Source organism: Gekko japonicus, unplaced genomic scaffold (genome assembly GCF_001447785.1).
Source record: "Gekko japonicus isolate JY-2015 unplaced genomic scaffold, Gekko_japonicus_V1.1 scaffold244, whole genome shotgun sequence".
Lineage (NCBI taxonomy): Eukaryota > Metazoa > Chordata > Lepidosauria > Squamata > Gekkonidae > Gekko > Gekko japonicus.
In genome coordinates, this window is record NW_015165838.1 from 351080 (window position 1) to 371251 (window position 20172).

The 20172-nt window shown below is 41.0% G+C and overlaps 1 protein-coding gene across 1 annotated transcript in view; it reads right to left on the reverse strand.

The window, feature by feature from the left end:
* Positions 1 to 20172, reverse strand: part of HERC2 (HECT and RLD domain containing E3 ubiquitin protein ligase 2) — a 121707-nt gene that overhangs the window by 58475 nt on the left and 43060 nt on the right. The window contains exons 31-53 of the mRNA XM_015410976.1: positions 19574 to 19747; positions 19348 to 19484; positions 18809 to 18960; positions 18003 to 18194; positions 17339 to 17526; positions 16361 to 16553; positions 14213 to 14395; positions 13314 to 13498; positions 12247 to 12394; positions 11736 to 11932; positions 11250 to 11480; positions 10733 to 10868; positions 10068 to 10211; positions 8661 to 8803; positions 7551 to 7818; positions 6640 to 6782; positions 6265 to 6363; positions 4715 to 4883; positions 4504 to 4629; positions 3375 to 3483; positions 3035 to 3174; positions 574 to 764; positions 238 to 343 (exon numbers count right to left, since the gene is read on the reverse strand). Of these exons, the coding sequence (XP_015266462.1) occupies positions 238 to 343; positions 574 to 764; positions 3035 to 3174; positions 3375 to 3483; positions 4504 to 4629; positions 4715 to 4883; positions 6265 to 6363; positions 6640 to 6782; positions 7551 to 7818; positions 8661 to 8803; positions 10068 to 10211; positions 10733 to 10868; positions 11250 to 11480; positions 11736 to 11932; positions 12247 to 12394; positions 13314 to 13498; positions 14213 to 14395; positions 16361 to 16553; positions 17339 to 17526; positions 18003 to 18194; positions 18809 to 18960; positions 19348 to 19484; positions 19574 to 19747 (3754 nt within the window). The remainder of the gene's footprint in view (positions 1 to 237; positions 344 to 573; positions 765 to 3034; positions 3175 to 3374; positions 3484 to 4503; positions 4630 to 4714; positions 4884 to 6264; positions 6364 to 6639; positions 6783 to 7550; positions 7819 to 8660; positions 8804 to 10067; positions 10212 to 10732; positions 10869 to 11249; positions 11481 to 11735; positions 11933 to 12246; positions 12395 to 13313; positions 13499 to 14212; positions 14396 to 16360; positions 16554 to 17338; positions 17527 to 18002; positions 18195 to 18808; positions 18961 to 19347; positions 19485 to 19573; positions 19748 to 20172) is intronic.

Genomic DNA, 20172 nt, shown 5'->3' on the forward strand with positions numbered 1-20172 from the left:
TGACTTAAAGTGTACAGTTCTCTGAGCCTGTGTGTGTGTGTGTGTGTGTGTGTGTGTGTGTGCACAGTCCATTGTGTGTAGCAATAAATATAGTCCATAAAACAAAATACCAAGTTCATTCTCTAACAAGAGGGCATGTCAGAAGTTTTCCAGTATTACGTTGATAAAGATAATATATTACGAAATGATCAGTAATGAAACTAATTTTCTCTGTATTTGACAATGGCATTCTCATACCTGAAACCACAACCAAAGATGGCATGTAGCTGCTGTCTGCAGGATCCACTATCATTTTCAGTCTGTGCACCAGTACGTCAGGGAAAATTTCCAGACGAATCCAGTGCTAAAAAATATTGATGTTATTCAATTCTCAAATTCTCTGATAACATATTATGAACTATAATAATATGTGATGCTTCTTAGAATTCAAGCATTACAAGTAGTTTAAATCAGTACCAAAACCCACAGATCTTTTTTTAAATCACAATCATGTATACTTCAAACACAAATGGCATCAAGAAGTTAACATTCAAATGAAGAAATGCTTACAGTTTTGCTTTGTTCTGAACTTGCCTTTCCTTGGGAGCCAGAAGACTGCCAACACTGCTCGCTACCATCAATCAAACGTGAGGCCTGATTCACAGATGATGACACATTCAAATTTTTAACAATTCTTGACCAATCATCTAGTAGCATTCCTCGCTGGCTACTGTGACGTCTCTTCAGCTGCTTTCCAGAACGGCCACAAAACACTGGAGACTGACCTTTTGTAAAGAGTTGATATTGAAAGTTTACAGCTGTGAACTCAGCAGTGAATAAAAATAAAGGCAAGTTTTCAAATTCACAGAATCTGATCTGGAAAGGACTTAATACAGAACCTTTATGCCTGAATCAACCCCAAGCCAACCAAGCCTGACAAATCTTCACAGGCAGGTGCTGGCAGACTGCAGTTAAGACTATGGTTTCTAACATGTAATTTAAATCCTAAAGATGTGCAAATGTTAGCTATTTCTTTAAGATCTCAGAAATTATTTGGGAGATATTTTCATTATGTACACATTTAAATTTCAAACTGAGCAAAGCAACCTCGGACTCACCTGGGGCTACCTCTGTGGTCAGAGGTGACCGTGATTGGGGCCAGCTCACAGGCAGCAGTGATTAGGCCCAGGCTCCAAGACAGGAACCAATCAGCCGGAGGCCAGTTGGGTGGGGGGTTAAGGCACTCTGGGTGGACCAGGAGGCCCAAGGCTTCACTGGGGTCCACTCCCAGAAGACTTAAGGAGCCAGTACCAGGGGCCGCATCATCAGATGTTCTGTATTTAGGAGCTACAACATTTCTCTAATTGCAAGATAGGCTGCTACATTAGTAGCAAAGAAAAACATATTTAAAAGTAGTCTCAATATAATGGGTTGGTTCAGATGTAACAGGAAACTGTGGTTTAATAAGCTTGCCATAGTAAATTGCAGGTAATGGCAAAAAAAACACCCTGTTTCTTTCCTTGAAAACCTTATGAAGTCGCCTGTGACTTGACAGCATTTTCCACCAGTAAGCTGATCATTCAAACCAACACTATGCTGATGGGAGTTAGTTCAGGTATCTCAAACACTGATTTCACCCAACACAATTAGTCTCAACCACAATTTCATCTTACATGGGCATGTGGTATCCTGGTTTTATCCTGCTTATGCTCTGTGCATCCCCACCCAGAGGTCATTTCGGGGGGTTCGCGGGGGATCGTAGTCCCCCCGGGTGAGGTACGGGGGCGGGGCACATGACAAAGCCCCGCCCCCTGCTTCCGGCCGCCCCGCTTCTGACCCTCATTCAGCCAGGAGGAGGCAGGAGAAGAGGGAGGGTAAGTTGCTTCCTCCCTGCCTCTCCCCACCCCTGCCTGCCTGGGGCCAGGGAGGGCCTTCGCGGGGCTTCCTTGCACTCCTGCCGACCTTGCAGGTCCACCGCCGGGCCCCTCATGGGGCTCGGCAGTGGAGCTGCAAGGCCTGTGGCGGCGGCCGGGACCGTTGGGGGCGTGGTGTGTGGCCTTATGACACACTTCTGGTGATGTCAGGGTGTGTGGCCTTATGACACACTTCTGGTGATGTCAGGGGGTGTGGCATATGCTAATGAGTTATGCTAATGAGTTCCCCTCGCTCTTTTTCTACAAAACGACCCCTGTCCCCACCTATAGAGGCACTTCACAACAGTGGCTCAAAAACAAAACCAATCTTTGCCCTCAGCCAGCTCTCACTAGATGCCAAAGCTTCTTCTCACCCTTGGCCTGAGTCTGCCTGGCAACAGAGTCCTGTCGCTGCACCCACCTCCACTCCATTTTAAAGACCCACAATGTGGCAAACCCCTTCCATGTATCTTGAATGGAAAACAGCAGGGTCAATAGTTCCCTGGATATTTTACTGCATGTGCTACAGCAATAAAGCTGTTTATACAAGCATCCTACTCACCTTTTTTACATTGAAAAAAATGGTGAGGGGGGCTGGATGGAGGGAAAGCAAACCTGCTACCTTTAGTCTTTACTGAAGCAGTAACCCTCATCTAAGTTAGTATTCACCACTATGACTGCTTTCTTCATTCAGTAAAATGCATTTTACACAATTCATCTGTATAGCACATGGAAAAAAATGTGGGCTCTTTCAGAAACCGTGTTCGGCTTTTCGACTCTGCATGTGAACATTGTAAGATCGTGGTTGGTAGGTTATGTTTCTGAGGAGTTAAAAACCTGCTAGGGTCTGACATTGAAATGTTGATGGGTGAAAGGGTACTGCAACAGTCAGACTCTCACGATTTATTCATTAAATTTGGGGGGGCGCGCCACTCACCCAAAGGGTCTCATGGTGACTTGCAACATTAAAATCAATAAGGTAAAAACAACATAAAAACAATAAATATAAAATATTAATATTACAATATTAAAACATAAACATATTTAAAGATAGGTTATCTTACTGGTCTGCTAAAAAGAGTTATAAATAAACAGCTCATCCATCAGCAGTTTTAGAGTTAAAAACTATAACCAAAATATACCTGGCTCATTTATTCTGCCAAAAGTATGCCGTGTGTTATGTTTCCTGGTTTTGAAACAGGTTTCACAGAAATCAAAGTCATCACAGTTTCTGCATTTAAACCTAGGTCCATTGATGGGGAACATCTGACATCCATCACACCTAATTTTAACAAAAAGAAATATTTTATCAACTACCACATTCAAATTTATAACTCAGTATATTACAAGCATCTCTACTCATGAGTCTCTATATGACAAAAGCTCACCAAACGTCACCCTACAGACAACGTCAAGCAAAGTTTTATGCTATATAGCTTTAGAAAAGAAATGAATGTTTATTAGAAGTAGGGAAAAACTTACGTAACCCCTGGATGAATACTGGGAACCAGTTCCATTTCTGACAATAGCCCAGTCCAATGAGATTGTTGAGGAAAGTCAACGATGACATCCTTACCATTGGCACTAAAGGCTGTGAGGAAAGGTATGAAAATTGCAATTAATTTTGAAGAAGAGATACAAGCACAACAGAATCATGTTGATATGCTGGTATTTGGTACACGGGTTTCAAATGGGTAATTGCAATGGTTTGATATTACTTTTACGTGTGTATAATCAACAGCTTAATTGACTCATGTTACACACAGAGATTTAGCAGTACTGTTTTTAACTTGCATATGTTAAACATGAACAATTATGCTTTAAACAGCTAACTATAATCAAATCCTCTTAAGAGACAAAAACTGTGAGGAATTACACTCAATATAATTGCACCATCTCAAAATACAAAAGGGGGAATTGTTTGAAAGCTCCCCCCAAACCAATTCACCCCTCCACTGTACATTTGGGAAGTTAATAGGTTTATAAGATGATGCATGGGATAGAGCAGGTCAAGAAAGAAGTACTTTTCTCCCTTTCTCACAATACAACTCATGGGCACTCAATGAAATTGCTGAACGGTTGCATTAGAACAGATAAAAGGAAATAGTTCTTCACCCAAAGAGTGATTAACACATGGAATTCACTGCCACAGGAGGTGGCGGTGGCTACAAGCATGGACAGCTTCAAGAGGGAATTAGAAATAAATAAATAAATATGGAGCAGAGATCCATCAGTGGTTATTAGCCACAAGGTATAGATAGGAACACAAAGGCTGGGGCAGGTGATGCACTGTATTCTTGGTGCTGGGGATGGCACCTGGTATTTTTGGCCACTGTGTGACAGAGTGTTGGACTAGATGGGCCACTGGCCTGATCCAACATTGGCTTCTCTTATGTTCTTAGGTAGCCATAACAAAACAACAAAATACTTGTTTAGTGTTATTTCAGAAAAGATATCTTGTTCAGATATACTGAAAATATAACGTAGAATATGAAGTGAATAGTTAATTATATAGCACCCACCATACATGTCCACAAAACTATGACTCAACAGAACAGCAAAATCCATTCTTGCACATGTGACCCCACCAACATTTTCTTTCAATAATTACCTTTTACAACTCCCACACTCCTGTGGGTAACAGATCCCCACTTGTACTTGGGAGTGGTTACAGAAGTTTTTACGCGCACTTTATCACCGATCTTTATGTGAGAAGGAGAACTCTGTGGTGGAAACCCTAAAAATAAACAAGAACAACATTAATGTGCTTGGAGTATGAATATGTGGTAGATATCATTACAAGAATCAAATCCTTAGCTCACCTATAAGCTCAACATGGATGTATCTAACCCAGTATGTACCACCTTTCTGTTGCCAGTCGCACTGAACATTGAGGTCATGCAGGCCATCGCGGTCCAGTTTAATAACTTTGCCTACGTCACCTTCACAAACCTCTTCATATGTCCTGCAGCACCTAACCATCATCCCCACCTAAGGGGGGAAAAGAATCAGTTTCAGTACACTTGAACCTTCAGCAAAGCTTAGGGGGATGCAAATAAACAGCTATTCATGATAAATAAGGCTTCCTTTACAACAAATCACTATTATTTAGGAGAATTCGCCATCATTGGATAACACATTTGTCAAAAGTGCAGCTGTGCTTTTGGCATATACTTATCTATGGAACAGGTACGTGTTCTGGTATTGAAGCAGGACTGAAGAGGTATTAATCAGACAAATGGACAATACTATCACTGTATTGGGAGGGCAAACTACCACAAATACACTGTATGGATAAAACAAGCAATTAAGAGTTTCTATTATTCATGCTATACGAAAGGAAGCAAGGAGAATATTATCTGAGCTGCCCCCCGTCTTACTGCAGCAGAGCTACATCACACTCAGTCACACTACACACTTAAAACTAGCTCTCCTGCCCCCCCCCAATCCATACAGACCCACCAAAATTGAACCGTATTAAAGGAAATCACAGGAAGAATGGAAGCTGCTTCATATCAGACTTACAGAAGAATGATTCCAGGAATAGCTTAGTGAAGCAAATTAAGGCTCCAACAACACATACCCAGTGAGGGCACTGGATCAAGCCCACCCACTGGACACAATTCGGGAACTTCATCCATGCTTTGAAATACAATAATCTACACAATCATCACCCCCTCAAAATTGCAGCAAAGAGTATGCAAAGATCATGTGTGGGATTCTATCCACGGGGCCCTCACACCATACAGGATCTTTATACAGCGGAAGCACTGTGGCAGGAAGCCCACTATGGCTTTCACATATGGGCCAAGACACATGCTAGAGAGCAAAGAGGGGGGGAAATCAAACTCGAGGCAAGGGGGTTATTCCTCAATATAACTAGAAGCTGGTTATACTTCCGTCTTGTCACATTAAACAAACACATTTTCAGAAGCACCAAAATCATGACTACTTTTTACTTGTGCTCTGTTCAACAGAAGTCAACACGTGATGCCCAATTAAATCACAGCACTTGTAATTGAGGTGAAGCCTATACTGACTGCCTTCAAATCCAGGGGAATAACATATGCTTGAATACAGACTGCAGCAGAAGGAAACAGCTTTTCGATGTCACCATGAAACACCCATGAAAATCAATGACATCCATGAAAATCAAAAGCGTCACTAAGTGAAGCAACAAAAAAATGCAGCAGCAAGGATGGAGGAGTGGGCGAAAGAAGCCAGCTTTTATCTTTGCAGTCATCAAAGCAATCTTCAACTTCTAGAGCTGCTCTCGCACATGTATCCCTTGACAGTATTTCTAATCCAACATCATCATCCCCTGCCAACAGGAAACAGCACCATTCATCACAGGCTTCACAGCCAGGCTTACCTGAATGTTTTCTCGCACATACACAGCATAATCGTCATTACTTAAGAAATCGGCTCGTTTCTTATAAGTCTGGCTTTCTGTCACAACGGCACCAGTAGACTGTAAGAAAGAAAGAAAAAACCTTCCATAGTCACGATTTATTTATTTTCGCATTTATATCCCGGCCATCCCGTAAATGGGCTCCGGGCGGGTCACAGCATTTCAATAAACACAATAAAATTTAAAAGACATTATTTTACATTTCTCCATTATTATTTTAAATATCTCCATTATTTATTTATTTATTCTTTGCTGACCCAAAGGCAAGAAAACACTGGCTAATGCACAGTTTTGTTCTTTACAAAACAATTTATAAGACTTATCTCCAGCACTTACCGCAGGATATGCAGCTTCTGCTTCCTCAACCTCTTCTACTACCTCTTCATCTGAATATTCGTCAGACACTGTGTCAGCGTCTGAGAGATCAGTAATCTGAACATCGGGGTGGTCCAAAAGCCAGCCGACCAAGGCTTCCACCCCTAGAACAGAACGTGGCAAACATGGCTGTCAACAACATTGTCGTCCTGACATGCACAACAGAGGTCACATTTCCCCTCTTTGTGTTTTGTTCAATAGAAGTCTTAGGTGCTTCAATTCACCCTCTGTATTTTCAAAGCCACTGGCCTACCAACAGTGTTGAATCCCTCTTACCAAGCAGCTTCTATTTAATCCCACACCTCTAAACTCCACTTAGCCTTCGATCATCGTGTACTGTCAAGGAGCATGAACTCTGGATTTTTCTGCAGAAATTCTCTCTGCTCCTACACTTTTATTTTACACTTCTGTATCTCACAGAATCATAAAGTTGGAAGAGACCTCCGGGGTCTTCTAGTCCAATTCAGGAAATTCACAAATATCTCCCCCTCCCCACACCCCCAGTGATACCTGCTCTCTGCCCAGAGCGGGGATGCAAAGCATTTCTATATGTTAAGGATGGAAACTTGGAATGATCTTCAGCTCATCTTTTCCTCCTGTTCCTACACACAGGCCCTTATTCTGGAAATCTGGGATGTAAAACCCTTTTATTCCCCTGAGACCACCCTCTATATCCTGAAGGCAAGAGGCTTCTCTAAAAATCAAGACATCCCATCTCCTCAAAATCTATATGAGAACCATATAGAACCATCACAGCTTCAATAATGTCCTCATGCTTACTACTCTATTATTTAACTAAGGCTGTCAAGTACATAGGAATTTCACTAATTTATTTTTCAGTAGCAGACTGCTGGCACTGAAATATGAAATACCTGGTAATCCAGAGGCACTTCCAGAGGTTCCTGAAAGTGATTTAAGTGCAAATTCAATGTTCTTCCTAGGGAATCCCATTTCCATAAGCTGTACTACAATTGGAAGTGGTGGAATCGGGGACACTTTACGTTTCTTCACTTTTGCAGGTCTAATATGCTGGACTGTAACAGGGGTAGTAGCTTCACTGGAGCTACATTCTTCAAATACTGGAGTTGAAGGATGTGCAGACTCTACAGCCAGATACTGACACACAGCCAATGCAGCAGCCTAACAGAAGACAGACAGACATCTATGTAACTGAAATACATTTGGAATGCAACATGACCAGAATTTTGTATTTAACCAATATATCAGCTAATGTCTGGACTAGAAAACCTACAAAGCAAAATGCAAAATTAGTGTCCTAAGGAACGATATTTAACCAAACTAATTACATTTTCAGTTTCTGCATGTAGTTTGCTTATATTTGTGACAACTTCTTTCTCAATAGCATGCTAAGTTAAATCAGCTATCAAGTACAGCCATTTAGTAGCCTACAATGCCAAACAGCTCTTCAAAAGCAAACCTTTTTGACTTTTCATGTACACAGAAGTACCCTTAGCAGAGGGGACAAGCAATCTTAAATATATTATGCTTTTATATACGTACCAGTGAAGCCCTATCCCTTTGAGCAGAAATCACTTCCTTTGCGCAAATAATAACAATTTTCATGTATCACTCGTCCAGCTTCGGTGCCCTCTCACTATGTCCTAAACCATGCCTGATGATCCCCCAACTATCAGGAGCAACTTTTCAGGAAATTAAGAGGAATGTAAAAGCAGAGGGAGGTGAGAAGGATCCATTCTACAACCCAAGCTCTGCTCGCAATTCTTAGGATCAAACCCATAATAACCAAAAGACATCTTCTTAGAAGCTCTCTTAAGAGATTTCATTCACAGTATAAAAGACCCTCCCTGTAATCTATGCAGAGAACTAGATATTATCTCATAGCTTCCAAAGGTTCAAACTTCCAAGCAAAGAACAAAACCACCCAAGAACAATACAATTCATTCATATGAACAGAATAATTCACATGAAAAGAATTAAAGGGAATAAAGGTAAGCTTTTACCTCAAGCTCTTGCTTATCAAAAATTGCTTTCACAGGTGACGGCTGTGTTGCTGCTGTTAGTAACTGTTGTAAGAGGATCATGGGCGGCTGAGGTCCTTCTGGAGACATGTCTCCTATATCAGGTGATGCTACCGCACCATCATCTTAAGCCAATAAAAATAGATCATAGTTATACAAACCACCATACAGAAAAGAGAAATAAAAAGCTTTCACGTTATCACAGTGCGTATTTGCTCATGTCTTGTTTCTTATGGAAAGTAATATTTCACGAAAAGGAATAATGTCGAACAACCTTTCCCTGAATTACAAAAACGGAACAATTCAGATATTACGAACCATGAGGAAAACTCTCATTTTCATGCTGGTCTCTTAACATTTTAGGAACTAAACTGACTAGTACAAAGTTTGAGTCCAGTGGCACCTTTCATGTGCATGCACACTTCTTTGTTGGTCTTAAAAGTGTCACTGGACTCAAACTTTGTTCTGTTGCTTCAGACCAACATGGCTACCCCACCTGAATCTACACTGACTAATAGCAATTTAAGATTCTAGTGTAATTCTAGAATTGATCCACTTTGCCCATCATCGATAGATGTGAAGTTTCACATAAACATCTTGAGGTTTTTGGTCATGTGATTTACACTCTGCCTATTTTGCTTTAAACTATACTATTTCCCTTTCATGTTGTTTTGCTGGAATGATGCGGGCTCCACCAACAGAACACTACTGAAGCCAATCTTCACCGGAAGCCTATGTGCTGCTCTCATTATTTGTAATATGAGCAACAGATATAAATCCATTCTGGATAAGCCAGTGCAGAGGTATATATAGCTCCTTCTAACAAGTCCACTATAGCCAAAAGTCTCAGACTGTCCTGGTTTTTTCAGAGCCTTGGCAGAATCTCCCAGTGGCTTTTAGTCTACACTAGATAATAAGGCTGCATCGATGTCTTCAATCTCTATAGAACCCCAAGACGAATCAGATTTCATCTGAAAACGCACAAAAGCTTTTGTCTACCTATCTGTCTCAAGACATAGCCCATATATGTCCATGCCTCTGTGTATCTTAACAGATTTAAACAACAGACTTCTTCGCAACAAATAGTCTTAACCACTAATGAAATCACTTACTTGCATTCAGTTTCTTAAAAAAAATAAATCTGAGCATGGTACAACAATTGTTTGCTGGGGATTACAACGCTCAAGAGTATTCTCCATAGTCAAGCTATTATTCTAACGGAGGAGAAAGTAGGGATCCCTGCCCTTGCCCACTAATCTTTTTTTTCCTTCCTTCTCAACAGGACATTTCATCTTCCCATTAATCTGCCCATTTTAACCACATAAAACTGAAAATTCTTTTAGTCTTGTCACAAAGAAAAAGAGGACTATATCAAGCAGAAGATATTACCTGTTGGAACTGAGCCACTCTCTTGCACTGCAGGTTGAGATAAGATTTGCCTTAATTTATCCTGGTGAGAAAGCAGAGCTCGACCTGCTTTTAGTATGTATAATTTTAACTGCTGGCATCTCAGCAGATCCAGATCTATTTGGCCTGTTCAAGATATATTGTAGGTATATCAGTATAACAAATGAGCATGCACGGATTTGTTTACCATCAGATACTGAATACATTTTAGCACATAGTCAAAGGGCTTAAAAGAAAGTCTGAAAACTAAAAGATGTAAAAGATAAGCACAAATGGTACTTTTATTGTTTCCAAAAGAAAATCGCCTTCTGAGCCACAGCATCAACTTTGTACTTTCATCACGGCAATACATTTGTTCTTTCGTTTGGACTGTCCAACATACCTACCCTCAAAGCTTCATTAACCGAAAAACTAACTACAGTTTTGACAATGCTGTACTGAATGTTGAGGAAGCTCCACTGTTCAAATCAATGGCAGTACCATTTTAGAATTTGAGCTAGATGAGTATAATAGCACCTTAGATACCAACAAGATTTTTGCAGTACAAGCTTTTGAGTCAAAAGCTCCCTTCGTCAGATACTGACATCTAGCTCTTTTACTGCAGACTAACATCTTCTGAAACTGAGTACAATTTGAGAAAGACGTACCTGAAAGACCCTGATTGGGAGATTTCATCCTATGTTTTTCTACTTTACTTCCGGCCAAATTTACCAACTGAGCCCAAACAGATAGCATGGGTTCAGTGAACGGCAAGTTATTCACATTAAAAGGAATCACAGGAAGCTAGAAAGAAAAGCACACGTGTTTACATTTTGGTGTTCCTTCTGCTCAGGAAGCGAATTTTGTCTTTCTTTGCTTTCACAACCTGGAAACCATCTCTAACATTTCTAGAAATTTACAAAGCGTAAGCATCAAACCAAATTGAAGCAGAGCAGGCAGAAAATGGGTGAAAAACTGTGAAGATAAGATTCTTCTCTCCAGTCAAGATTAAAGGATTTAATTTGTGGAAGACTGGCATTTTAAGAAAAACTGTTCTTTTTTCCGGGCTCACACATTCATACTCATCAAGCAGGAGAAAATATTTCTAACACACACAAAAAAGTTTGCACACTTCTTGTGTTATCATTTGTAATGTCAAAAGACACAACATAACTGCAAACTTACTGGTTTAAGCTGACTAAGAGGACAGATTCTACAGGTTCGCATGTCATAAAACTGCACTGTGATTTTCCCCTTTGGGGTGATTCTCGTCACTGTGCCTTCTCCAAATTCATCATGAACCACTTGGCCACCTAACCGCAAGCGACTGTCTATTCCACCAATCACTGCCAGGACCGCCATTAGACCTCCCACTTCTGGACTCTCAGAGTCGGGGAAGAAGTCTTCCAACACAGCCTGGTAGTAAGAAAGGAGAACAGTGCAATTAATGGCAGGGTGGACTTCACATTGTCATATACACAAGCACAATTTTTTAAAATATAATTTGAAAAACAAGCGAATTTTACTTTAAAGCCAATTTAACATTAAAGAGAACAGAATCATTTTACAGAAAGGATCCATAATACATTAAACAAAAGGATGCTTTATTAATTTAACAGTTACTCGGTTTAAATGTTAAAAATGAGTTTATTTTGAAAATGCGGGAACTACCCCTTCTGACTGTTTTCCTGCAAAGATGTGGGTGATGGAGGTTAGCTGAGAGTTGATGTACTTGTTTATGAGGCCATTCCACTGGCTCAATGAATGCAACGTCCTCAGCAGTGCCACTATCTCTTCAGCCAGAGTACTGCTATGAGTTGCAGTAAGAGAGGCCTGAGGCCTGGCTTTCCTCCTCCTCAAAGTAGATTCTGACAAAAAAAGAAACAAGGAAAAGCCTGAACAACTAACAGTATTTGGAGAGAGAGAATAAAATCCAATGTTGTAAGCAGTGTTCCCTCTAAGCTGAGTTAGTGTGAGCTAGCTCACAGTTTTTTCACCTCCGGCTCACACATTTTTGTCCTGGCTCAGGAAGGATGTCTCCAGAGCAAACTAACTTATGCAGTAGCCAAAATCACTGGCTCACAACTTTAATGCCAGTAGCTCACAAAGTAGAATTTTTGCTCACAAGACTCCACAGCTTAGAGGGAACATTGGTTATAAATAAGCTAAATTCTATTTTTACCTCTGAGCAGTGGGATATCTGAAGAACAAGTTGTAAGGAGGCTACCCAAGAAACCAAACAATTTTTCCACAAGAAATTTCATATCCCTTGATCTTTCTGTTTTATCCCAGGAGGGAAGCACTGCTTGTAGTAAATGCACTGCAAGGATCTAAAGCAGGAGGAGAAGAAGAGACATATAGTCAATTACTGGGAAAATGCCATTTAACTAAGAATAAAAAACACTGTATTACATAGTAGATTAAATGTTTACTCAAATGGCCTCTAATTCTCCTCTTTTTTAAAAAATTAAGCCCCTTTTCCTCACAGGGTATCAAGATAAAAGATAATTTTTGAAGGGGGGAAGGGGATGTAAACGGTGAGGTTTAATTGTAAAATTTTACAGCTCATATCTGGAAGAAGCAGAACGTTGTATGCACACAAGTTTGGTTTGGTAGATAGAGAATAACAGCAAGGAACTAAAAAACTACTTTACCAGTGGAATTTCTTACTTTTTATCTCTCAATGGCAGACTTGTCAAGCTGTGCCAAAACTGATTTCCAAAACTTTCCTCAGTTTCAGGAGATATTTGCCACAAGAAGATTGAGGTTGCTACTGAGGCAATGTCGTGCTACCTTGTGCATGCAGAACTAGAAATGTGGTCCTTTCAGTTCAGGCCAATGCCTATGCATTCTCAACCAGCAAAATCTGGCTCCATAAGCCATATTCTCAGCTTCTTTTTCATATGAGGGATAAATGCAATAACATCAAAGTCATCCTGCTTAGTCAGGACTTCTTAAGGGGTCTGCCAATCAAACTGAACAGGTGCCTCAAATGTTGCCGTCTGCCCTCTGACTGGTATCGGTTTATCAGCTGCTGCTGTTCTGATTTCAACACAATTCAACTTTACATATTGTATTTTGTTTTAAATAGTATTTTAAAAGCTGCTTTAGATATTTTTTTCTGACTGAAAGATGGGAGAGTAATTATTTTAAATGAGTACACGGGAAGTGGAGCTTTAAAACTATGATGTAACTCGACTACCGACTGTTAAAAATTCAGTGGGTGCCTCCAGTAAAGTAATACACTACCTGTCGCTGTAGAGAAGCTGCAGTGAATGATTCATGCCCCTCGACAATTTTCATTAGCAGAGTTATCCACTGTGATGTACTAAGAGTGCTGCACATCTGAGGCATAAGTGCTATACTTCGGATGAATCCCAAGGTACACCAAATCCTGTGCTGTTCTTTATTAACCAATGTATTAGGCAAGGAACCTAGAAATAATAAATAAGTAATAAAAAAGAATTGCTTCTTAAATGCTCCTCTCTGGCCAGCATTATTACATTTGTGCAATATGACATCTGAATGCTTTTCCTATAAAATAATAAAATAATTTTCCTATAAAATAATAAAATAAGAAAACTAATACCAATAAAATGGCCCTTATAATTGTATTGTTTGCTATATTCTTCTACAGAACAGGATGTTATACTTCATACTTTCTTCCCTTTAGTCAGCCATAATAATGAGCTGTAAAATCTAGGGGGCGGGTTATTAAAGTGAAGTAGCAGGGAATCAGTTATGCAAACAGCTATTTGCTTTTAAGGGGACATTCAGTTCAATGATCTCAAAATATACATTGGCAGCCACAGAATTACATCAACTTTGTTTTCGTATTTTTGTGGTCATGTGTGTATGTATGTGTGTGCCCAGAAGTCATGATTGACTTCTGGTGACCCCTAGTGGGGCTGGGACGTTGCCATTGTCTGCCTCTGCCTCCCAGCCCTGGTATTCCTTGGAGGTCTCCCATCCAAATTCTTGCCAGGGTCGGCCCAGCTTAGCTTCTGAGATCTGACAAGATCGGGCTTGCCTAGCCTATCCAGGTCAGGGCAATGATATTGATCGTTTAAACTTCAGAAAGTCAGAAAGGGTCTTATTGATATTATAATTATAACAAGGCATTAGATCCAGGTGACACCACTACTTACTTGATTTATCTACAGTTCCACTCTCTACCAGCAAACGGAGCAGCCCACACAGAGTTCTGGTAGCTTCGTGCTGCATGACTTCAGCATGGACTCCGGCAGACAGGCAAAGAGTTTGCAGCAGGTTCACTGTGCTTGTCAGCATCATGGAAGTAGGATGGAGATTTCTTTCAACTTGTTCTCCTTCTGAAGCAAAAGTCAAAATAAATGACAGCAGGCAATTAAATACACTGCTGGGTTAACGCAGTCCATAAATTTTTACAGTCATATTAATATATCTTTTACAGCTGCAGTCAATTTTTACATCTGGAATAAAGACGTTCCAGAATGTCTTTAATATTGAAAGAGCCAGTCAAATAAAAAGTGGGAATACCCAATTTTATTATGTTTACTATCAGGCAAACTTGCCAGAGCTTCAGAATAGTATAGTAAAGAACAGTGTTCTTCAAGTGCCTGTACCAGTAGTGGAGCTAGCCGTTTCAGAGGGTAACCATTTTGGTCTGCAGTAGAACAGCTAGATTTGAATCCAATAGCAACTTACAGATCAACAAAATTCTGAGGGCATAAGCTCTTAAGAGTCACAATTGCCTTTGTCAGACGAAGGGAACTTTGACTCTCCCAAAGGTTATACTCCCAAAATCTTGTGCTCTCTAAGGTCCTACTGGACCCGAATCTAAAAGAAAGCAAACTATTAAAATGTTCTGGCAGTCTTAAAGGAGAAAATATCTAAGCTTCACCCAAGCATTTGCCCTTTAAGTAGCATGTTATAAAGAAATCAAGTGCCTAGGAAAATGAGACAATCTGAAATTCACTTTTAAATGAGATGTTTAACCAACAGAACATTATTGCTTACTAAGAGTTAATGGAGAAAAGTGAACAGATTACAGCAGACAAGACACAGAAATAAAAGTAAACAACATTTGGCCTCTGTAGGCAGTGCAGCACATAAACCTATTTCCCTCATTAACAGCAATATTTCAGAAGTACATGGAACTATCTATCATGATTAAAACGGCTGAGGTTGCCAATCATTCCATATCTTTTACCTTTTAAAATTCCTCTTAAAAGATGTATTCCAGGGATAACAACAGTTAGCCACCAGGTGATTAGCCGTGTTGGTCTCAAGCAGTAAAAAAAAGTTTTAGTCCAGTGGGATCCTTAAGACCAACAAAGTTTTATTCAAGGTGTGAGCTTTTGTGTGCATGCACGCTTCACTGTGTCTGAGGAAGTGTGCATGCACACGAAAGCTCACACCTTGAATAAAACTTTGTTGGTCTTATAGGTGCCACTGGACTCAAACCTTACTCTAACAGTTAGCCATATTTAAGTACAGTAACAGCTTTATTACTCATAGGGATCTGGGGTTGCCAGTTAAACCAATATTTGGTTAACAAATGTTTACAGTCCAGCAGTCCTGAGTGAGCAGCAGCCATGGCTGGACCAAGTGGAACCCACTGCCTGCTCCTCTAGCACCAGCCCTCCCATGAGAGTAGATGGAGAAAGAGCAGGCAGAGCATCTCTGCTGGCTTTCCACCATGGGGACCCAGTTGGTAGCAGTGTGAGACTATTCATTGTTCCTCCTCCAACTGCTTTTGTGCAACAGCAAGCAGTGGAGCAACAAGGACCCCTTCTTGGTCATGATCACCACCTGCTCATCTATGGCCAGGTAAGTTGCCCCCCTGGCTGAGAAGCACTCTCTCCTTTTCCTCTACTGGCTCTCTCCTAACAGCAAGGGGAGGCAGAGCAAGGAGTGCTTCTTCTCAGCCACCTCCCACCAACGTGCACCACTTCCTTAGCAGTAGCACAAGCCTACGGCCTAATAGCATTTTCTGATTTCTTCCACAAGAGAGCATGAGGAGTAGAGTAGTCCACGTCTTGTTCAAGGGTGTCAACTGCTCGGCAGCAATGTGAGCTGGCGGTGCTCACGGCTGGGACCTAGAGCCCACTCTTCTGCCATCTACTCTCAAGCTAGAGCGGGCAGCAGCCAGGAGTGCTGCTTAACTGCATGCTGGATAACACGGCTTTTATTGTCCCATACATTTTCTCACTTAATGACTTGGGCCTATTTCTTTGGGGGGGGGGGAGAACAAGATACAATCTAATTGGCCGCTGGCAAAGACTTTCCCCGTGTTTAGCTTGGAACTGGCTTACCAGAATCATCCTCTGTATCGGAGTCTTCTGTTGCAGGCTGAGAAGCAGGGGGTGGTTCAGCCAGCTTGAGGTCATACTTTCCTTCTTTGCCCATTCTGTAGGAATTGGTGCTGCCAGTGTCCCACTGCACTCTAATCCAGCCATCTTCACCCAATTCTCCAATCACGCGACCCAAGCCTGGAGGTGGTCCATCCTGAAGGGTACACCAAGTCAACAGTCAAAAGAAGTCAATGAATCACTTAGGAGCTGCGTTAGGATGTCATAACAAAAAGGTGTGTTATCCAGCATTTGGTTAACTGGCAAACTATCGAATGAGTGCAGGCAGTGACGGGGGAGGTTTCAAGACCCAACCATGGGCACGCCAGCATTACTTTGCAAAAAAAAAAAATCTTGTAGGAAAATAAAGCTTCAAATATATGGGTGAAAACTAAAGCGATTCTTTAGAATTTACGGAACTCTAACAAAATGAGTGAATAACACCCAGGGAAGACACATTAATTTATTTAAAACATTTTAATGCCACCTTTCCAATCAATCAGGGTCTCTGAAGCAGCAAACATGCAAACATTAATACAGGTGAACAATTAAAAACAGCATTTAAAATTCTAAAAATGATTTAATAAAAACACATAAACATACAACACCAGAGCCAAGGAGGAGGGCCAATAACTGTTATTGGGGGTATGCCAAATGAAACGAGAAAGTCTTCACCTGCTGGCAGAAGAAACTGATAGAGAGAGGCAGACTAATCACCCTAGTGAGGGAGTTCCAAAGTTTTTGTGCCACAACTGAGAAAGCCCATTTAGTGTCAGATGGTGGGGGCAACCCAGGCAGGACCAAAGCACATGACATGGCAACTTTGCTATAGATAAAAGCAGGTCTGAGTCCAGCCAGTTCCTGGATGGAAGACTGTCTAGGGAACCCAACATATTTTTCTTTAGAAGAAAAGTGAGATATAAATAAAACAAAGCAGAGTACCTGATCACCCCATTTCCAGTCTACGCCTCTCATTACTCTGGTGCCAATCTTCATCATGGCTGCCAGTTCTGGCCCTGATACAGGAAGCTGAACTGGAGTGATCTCTTTCCTTGACTCTTCTAGGACTGTAGCAGAAGCACCACGGGACGAAGCAAGCATGTCTTCTTCAATGTTGTCTGAACTAGGCCCTGATTCAGTAAAAGATGTGTTGAAATGCAGATGCCTATAACATATAAGCTAGTACAACTCTGTAAAATATGCACAACATATGTATAACTGGGGGGGGGGGATGAAGAATTGGCACAGACTAGAATTAACACACCAGATCACCATTAAAATAAGCACTGCCAGGGAACAGGGACCCTCAAATGGAAAGCAGCCATAGGATGAAGCAACGCTGACTACGGTGCTGCCACAAGAGGCACATCATACAAGATCCCTCCTCTTCCCACTTCTGTCAATGGAATGCCTATAAGGACCGCTCGCTTCAACTTGTTTTAGTTTTGCAAGCATTTAGTCTTTCTGCAAAGTCTCTACAAGGATGCATATGCTAGTTTTGTTAAAAAAAAACCTGTCAGAAGAGGCATGTAGAAAGTATTCTGAAGTCTTTAACCAACCAGTAAATTGAAGACAAGATAAACTTATAAGAGCAGCAAATTTTTACCTATCAGCCGCAATGTGGTTTGAGTCAATGCCAACATGCCAGAGTTGAGAAGAAGGTTCAAGGTGTTTGCACCATGCTGTAAGGTTAACATGTTGAACATGACCAGTAAGAAACGTGCTTGGGGAATGGTCCCAAGACTTGGTCCTGCGGGGTTCTCATTGGTAATGGTCTGCAGAGGAACAGGCTGGATCCCTGGTGGTGGAGAGAGAATAGCTTGTAACAAATATAATCAAGCAGCTGCTCATCAGATCAAGCTTTCTAAATCCCACACACTTAACTACTGCCTATTTAGAAGACCAGTGTCTACTTCTAAGTTGGTACTATTTCCTTCTGCTTTCAGACATTTCCAATAAAATCTAAGGAAGAAACTGATTCAGCTAACAGCACTTCAACTGAATAATGCTTAAAGTTTTTTAAAAATGCCTTTTTCTTAACCCATGCTCAGTAACTAGTCTTCTCTACAACCCAACTGATTATTAGTCAAAGCCACTGACACCACTCAGGATATGCACATAAGAATGACAATCCCTTCTACTTCTCTGTGCCTTACTTCATTCACCTCATAAGACGTGAAGAACTTGGAAACAATATGGAAGAGCACCGACAAATCCACACAAATCAACTCTCCACTAGGACCTGCTGGCTATGAGCAAAGAACCAAACACCAGTTACCCCACAAGCTAAATACAGAAGTACTTCTGTAACATAATGGAATTCCAACAGGTTGCACCTCACTAACACACAGCTGAGTCAACAAAAGAGGTTCTTTGAAGGTGGTTTATAACACAGACCTGTTAAGTACTCACCTAATTCTTTAAACCTGCTGTTAGCATCAATTAGTATGTTCCGAACATTCTGAATAGCCCATGAATACAACTTTCCAAAGGTAACTTCCAGCAGCATACGGTTGAAGGGTGGAATCAAATCAACATCCTTTAAGCAATCTGTTAGAGGTTCCCTTTTGTTGATTGAAAAAAGGCATTTCAGAGTTTTAAAAATGATAGTCCAGTAACAGAACCCCAAACCAGACAAAAGGATTTGGCTCCCCAATCCCCTCCCACAGCCCCACCCTCATAATAGCTCGCAGGTGCAAATTTGGTACCGTCCCTGAAGTTAATAAGGTGTTCCTGTGGGACACAAAATGCTATGCTAGGACCTTAGTTTCCCCTTCCTTGCTTGACACTCCTACATCACACTGGAGCTTCCCCCCAGTTGCTAGAGCAGAAGACCATGTCCTCTTGTGTTAGCTCTGAAACCTCTGCAGTTGATCCCGTGCTCTGCCAGCATTGCACAGCAAAAGCACACAAAACAGACCAAGGGTGGAGAGGAGGGGGGAGGAAGTTACCCTATGTTGCTTCCTTCTGGAATAAGCCGTTGCCATCCACAGAACATAGCGTATTGCACAGAAGACAATAAAAAGCTTTTGGTTGCCAACTTCAGAATCGTATCTATCCCCTCTAAACGAACTTCTGCTCTTTCTAGCTGCAAGGTAACAGAGACATAAAATTGTGATATCTATGTTTGTGCCATGAGAAGTAAGGCACCCCCACTTGACACCAGAGATGCTTTACCTGCTTCAGTAAACACTTTCTCATTTTTTCTACATCCACAGGTTCCTCTTTCAAAGCAAATTCAACAATGGTGTTGAGAAGAGCAGACTGGGGGTATAAGCCTTGGACATTTTGCTTCAGCCATTTGTACTTGTGAACACCTGTGACGGTATTTATCAGTGGTTGCCATTTATCCTAGGAAATAAGAAGCATATTTATATTCACACTCAAATTGATAATCCCAGCAGTCGGTCTGAATATAGCTTTTGCTCCATATTAGTACTTTTACATATAAACCTTCAGAACCTTAAAGCCCAAGGCCCAGGAAGGGTTGCACAGAATTGACCTTCTATGATTTTCCAACACTTACTCCGTTTCTTAGTTATTTAATCAGAATTTAGTGGACAGCATGTACTATTGATTGTTTTTAACCATAAATAACGAAAGGTCTACATTCATATTTAAAGGCTACCTTTATAACACATAAAGGAAAAGCCATCCAGGATCAACTGACATAGATTTTCTGAGATTTTCCTCACATGGTGAAAGAACAAGTTCTGCATGCTGTCCACCCATCGTGCATACAAACACAGAACACGCTAGTTCGTGACAAGGATTCC